The 6,000-nt window shown below is 30.4% G+C and overlaps 1 protein-coding gene across 1 annotated transcript; it reads left to right on the top strand.

Annotated features, from left to right (window-relative positions):
• The first annotated feature begins 3,083 nt into the window (after positions 1-3,083).
• On the top strand, positions 3,084-4,403 carry LOC114166962 (metalloendoproteinase 5-MMP-like). Its single transcript, XM_028051845.1, has one exon. It carries the CDS (start codon positions 3,132-3,134, stop codon positions 4,206-4,208), a length of 1,077 nt encoding a protein of 358 aa, XP_027907646.1. The 5' UTR covers positions 3,084-3,131; the 3' UTR covers positions 4,209-4,403.
• Positions 4,404-6,000: the final 1,597 nt, after the last annotated feature.

Here is a 6,000-nt window from a genome sequence, read left to right as displayed (position 1 = left end):
TAAATTTTTAACCGAATTTCTAAATCTGTTTAAATTTTTAACCAGATTTATAAATCAGGCATAACCGGATGTCGAAAGTCGGGTTTATGCTTTCTAAGTTTTTTTTCTCTTTTCGATGTCGTTATCTATCAGTATCTTCAAACACAAATCACCCATTCATAACCATTCACAAACATGCATTCACTATATACAAAAAATGTATTTGGTATTCCATATATACAAAGCTTATTGTATAAAATGGTTGATATATGAAAGTTGAATGCATAATATAGTATTTCAAAATGATGGATGATGGACGTCCAACAATAACTTACATACCTTAAGAAGATATAACTTAAAGAACTGAAAAATGAAACAAAGTTTCGATAAACCTGAGCAGCGAAAGTGCAAACACAGTTCACAGTGAAAGCAATAGAGGTTCTAAAAACAGCAATGAAAGTGACTTGTCGAGGGGGAGAAGGGCGCAAGGCGCAACAACCAAATCCGAGTCTCAACTTTCAGGTCACCTACCTCAGTAAATATTTTAATTACTTTTACCTAATTAAGAGAGAGGTGAGTCAGAAGGGTAAAATGGATCGTGCAATTAATATTTGGGGGTGCAGTAGAAGTCTTTGGAGGTACAGGGAGAAACCCCCTTTCTGAGCCATATGCACGTTCGGATGCTACTTCATACACTCCATATTTTTTCCTGCACTCCTAATTTTTAAAATGTCCATTTTACCCTTTTGAGTTAATAATACAGTTGACCTTCGGTTCTCTTTCTTTCTTTCTTAATTTGAAATATTCATTTTAAGAGTGTCATTTTGAGCCATATGTACTCTCTGGAAATCATTTCCAGGTTCAGAAACAAACCACATTCTGGAACTCTTATTCTGAAATTTTCTTTTCATATTTTAGAATAATTATTTCGAAAGATATTTTCGAAAATTATTTTGAAATAAAAAGAAAAAAAATTGAAATAGGAGTTTTGAAATGTATTTCTAGATTTGAAAGTGATTTCAAAATACTTGTTCTAAAATTTGTTTTGTATTTTGATTGAATGTTAAAAAGAAATTCTGAAACAAGTATTCTGAAGAATATTTTTAGATCTAAAAATATTTTTGAAATATTCATTTCGAAACTTTTTTTTCCAATATTTCGGATTGGATTTTCTGAATCCGAAAATGCCTTCCCGTAACATTATTTATTTATGCGAAAATTATATTTAACTTTTTAAATTATATTTATATTATGTTCTAAATATAAAATAGACATTCAAAACCACTGTATTATTAATAAAATAAGTCTCATACTCCTTATTTTATTTACATTCTATTAGAATTTTCAGACTAGAACAATTTTATAATATATATATGAGGTGCAAACTTTAACTTACAAAAAATAATTAATAGTTTTAATAATGTATTTCATAAGTATTTTTACTTTTATATGAAAATTATGTGTTTCTAAAAATATTTATTTTTACTTTTACTTGAGTGATAATATAATTTTTTATATATATATTTAATTCATATTGATTAAAGTGTTTATATTTTATAACAGCCTCTTAATTTTTTATGTTTTAAAACTTTAATTATTTATTTTAATAGTTTTTTATTATTTTTTATGTATATTATACTATTTTTAAATAAAAAAATGAAGTAACACCTTTTTAAAAACATAAAGTGTATGACTAGAAGTGAAGCAATTGTTATTTTACTAAAAATTAAGCAAAAAGTGAATATTTATTTTAAACCTAAATGAAATTTAGTATAATTTTAGATACATAAAGGTATGGGTGATGATAGAAAAAGAAATGCACCCGGTGAAAAAGCCTTGAACTTAAAATTCTAACCTTTGCATTGCATTTAAAACCTTCAAGCAATCTAAGTGATTATGTCTTCCATAATGAACTGCAAACTTTATTCTTTGATTTGCTTTCAAACTTCATTGAGATTACCTTCTCACATATTATTTATTAAATTTAAATACTATTTTAATCTCTCTTTAATTCAATTTATTTAATTTAGTATTTTTTTATACATTCAATTTAGCCTCTGATTTATGAAATTATATTTAATTTTATTCTTTTTATTAAGACTGTTTAAATTAATAACGATAAAATATACAGAATAGCATTATTGCATTGTTTATATGATGTGGAACTCTTCATATTATAATTAGTTGTATTTTGTTCAATTCTGTCTTGGTTAAATTTATTCAATTTAATCTTCATCTTAATTAAATTAGTTCAATTTAATATTATTATTTATTTCATAAACAAGGACTAAAATAGATCAAAATAATATTTAAATCTATTTATTAATCTTGCATTCACACTCATACTGGGTGGCGACGTTGATTCTGTCCTCCGTTCAAACGAAGACGCATTTGCACCTTCTTCCTTCGTTCGAACGAAGACGCATTGTTGTTTCGCTGTTGGACCACAGATTGGACTTGCTACCGGTGTTGTTTGGTCACATTGTGAGTGATGGTTGCACTTTCGTGGAAAAACTAATAAATTCTACAAAGCTTTCGATTTCTATAATTTATTCTTTGATTTTCATTTGAATTCAATATGTCTACTTAAACTTATAAATTAATTAGTTTTTCTTTTTTGCTATATGAGTTATCTTTCGGAAAGAATTGTCCAACTATCACATCAAGTACACGATACCTTTTAGACCGGAGAGATTAACCTATAACCTTGTTATATATTCTTAAAATAAATCTTTGAATAAAAACGAAAATGCATTTTCAGAATGGCTGATGTGTCATTTTTAGGCTTTCTTATCATGGAAAGGATGATGAAGACTTGAGGTCAACGTAAAATCATTTACTTCTCTTCAAATCCATAGAATCAAACATGGATTGCAGACACTGATAGCTAGCCACTCTTCACTTCACATGTTGGCTTTAGCAATTTGCTTCGTCATCACCAAGTTGCTATAATCATGCCAATAATGGCATACCAACGTTGCGTTTTTCGAGATCACCAACTTGTGCCAAAACTCTTTCTTTACACACACTTTCTCCAACTTGGCAACTTAATAAATCAATATTTTAATCATATTTCTTTTATACTTCCTCTATAAATTATTCCTCAACTCCACTGCATACACCAAATCGACCAAGAACTTATACTGATAAACATGAAAAAACCATTCCTTTCTGCGTTCCTATTATTGTCCCTTCTCCTTCTCGACCAATCCCATTTCGCGAAGGCTGGTATAGGGTCTTCTGTTGCGTCGTGGTTCAAGTCTCTGAACAGCGAAAAAATTATCAACTATGTCAAGGGGAAAAAAGCACCAAAGCCAGAATGGGATAACGAATTCTATAACTATGTGAAGCCAGATCCCAAACTACCAAACCTGCCACTGAATAAGGAAAGAAAAGGGTTCGCTCCACTCAAAGAATACCTTTCTAACTTTGGCTACCTTCCATCCTCCGACTCATACAACAACACTGTCGACCAACAAACATTATCGGCCATCAAAACCTTCCAGGAATCTTTCGATCTCCCAGTCACCGGCGACATAGACAGCCGCACCCTCAAACTAATCAAGCTACCACGATGTGCTGTCCCCGACATGGATTTCAACTACAGCTTCACCCAAAACGTGTCGTGGCCCAAAGCCGGTCACCGGTGGTTCCGAAAGAGAAGCCTCACGTACGGTTTTCTTCCGGAGAGTGAAGTCCAACCCAACGCCACCAGGGTGTTCAAAACTGCATTCACGAGATGGGCGAATGCCACGGGGAGTTTGAACCTGACGGAGACAACCTACGACGACGCGGACATTAAGATTGGATTCTACAATTTCTCCGATTCCGTTGTCGGCGACTTGTATGGCTTCAGCTTTATAACGGAGAACCCTCCGTCTGACGTGTTGACGGCGGAGATAAATCTCAACGGCAACATGTACTGGGCGCTGCCCAGTGAAAAAGAGTTCTTGTCGGCGGAGGATGGAATTCTGGACTTGGAGAGTGCGGCGATGCATCAGATAGGGCATTTGCTTGGGTTTGACCACTCTTTCAAGAATGACTCTGTTATGTACCCTTACATTTTGCCATCGCAGGAACGAAAGGTGGAACTCTCCATTTCTGACAAGAACAACATTAGGAAACAGTTTGCTAACGCTGACTCTGCCAATGGTGGGTGTTTGGGAGTGCCTTCAATCACCACTTTGTTGTTGTCTCTGGGATTTGCTTGCATGCTTCTTATGTGTTAACCCTCCTCCTACTTCTCGCACTCGCAACTTTGATTTTGTTCTTGATTTATATTGTAGGGAATAGTTTTGTTTCGAAGAAGATTGAGGAATATGTTCCTCGCCCCAAAATGTCTTTCATTTGAGTAGTGTGATTGTTTCGAATTGGCCTCTCGTCTGAATATGGAAATAAAAGATGTTTATATGTTTAGTTCTGTACATCGTTTTTCACACCTTAATATTGTAATTAATGTTGTAGATTAAACATTCATAAATCGTCTTAACTTTGGGTTTCGGGTGATATTAATGGTTTATTTGGTGAGGTTCAAGCTTTATTGGAATGGTTTCTTTTTAATGAATCTTTTTTTTGGAAAAAGTCCGACAAATGAAATTAGAGTTGATGATTAATTTTGGTGAATGATTCAGACAAGTACAATGTCATTGTATCGAAAAGTCTTTTTAAGAACGACCATATTAGAAAGGGTATAGTTAGAAATATTTTTACTGGAGAGAAAATGTATCAATGTGGTAGAAGAGACTCATCCTTAAAGAATGAGATTGTTGAAATTTAAATCTCACATTAATTATAAATAAAAATAAGACTCATAAATATATTATCTTAAGATTTTAAATTGACAATATCTTATATAATTAAACTTAGATCTCGTTTACGAGAGTTACACCGACTTAAATCCCAAATATTAATATCTAATATAACAGATCGTGAATGAAAATAATTATATGGGAGCCAAATACCTTATTTAAATATATTTGTTCTTGTAACTAAAAATGGAAAACGACAATTACAACTCATCATGCCGGGGGAACACTGTATAAGAGAATCTAAGTTTGAAGGAAATAACAATTGAATGCTACAATTTTGTTAGTAGACAGTCAATCAAATGAATCCCGAGATACATACAACTGTCATTTTTTTTGGATAAGGTTGATCTCTGTCCAAGTCTTTTTCTTTTTTTTTCTACCACGGAGCATTTGAATAGCCCTGATATATAAAAATAAAAAATACACAAAGAGGATAAATCTTTAAATCCTAAAGTAAGTTAAAAATCCTTATCAAAACTTATAATCAAAAGATTATAAAAAGCTATTCCTACTTAGAAGTTAGAGAGCTTTATTTCACTACAGAACATTTCTTCATTATTATTCATGAAATTTTATCGTTGAAAAAAAATTCTGGTAGTAAAATATATTTTATTGATAAATTTTAGATTTTTTATTATTAATAAATATTTTTATCATAAGAAATTTATTGATAAATTAGAATTTTATTATCAATAAATATATTCACCAATAACATGTTTATTAGTATTATATTTGTTAGTAAAATTTAGTAATTTTGAATTTGTATTATTAATAAATATTTATGTCAACAATGAATCGTTTGGTAGCAAATTGGTTGATAAAATGAATGTAAAAATTGTTGCTTTAGACTTTTATAATTTTTTATAAAATTTGTCAATAAAATTTATCGATATAACATTTTTTTTTATGTTTGTCAGACTATTTTTTGAAAATCTTTATATGATTAAATTGTTTTAAAAACTTATAAGGAGAAGGAGGAGAGAAGAAAAAACAAGAATCAAATTATCAATGAATAATTATCAATGAATAAAATTATAAATAATTATCAATGATAAAAATTTGTTGGCGATATGTGATAGTGATTATTGATAGATTTTTTGATAAAATTTACCTATATGCATTCTACCAACAAATCCTAGGTCATCAAAAATTGTATTTTATTGATAAATATTTGTTATTAATTATGAATAATAGTCGTCAATATTTTTTTTTT

The sequence above is a fragment of the Vigna unguiculata genome, chromosome 2 (genome assembly GCF_004118075.2).
Source record: "Vigna unguiculata cultivar IT97K-499-35 chromosome 2, ASM411807v1, whole genome shotgun sequence".
NCBI classification, from domain to species: Eukaryota; Viridiplantae; Streptophyta; class Magnoliopsida; order Fabales; family Fabaceae; genus Vigna; species Vigna unguiculata.
Note: the sequence above shows the minus strand (reverse complement) of the source record. Positions and strands in the feature narration are given on the sequence as shown.

What these genes read in the sequence shown, in the direction of transcription:
- LOC114166962 (XM_028051845.1), top strand. Translation starts at nt 3,132, where the DNA reads ATGAAAAAACCATTCCTTTCTGCGTTCCTATTATTGTCCCTTCTCCTT.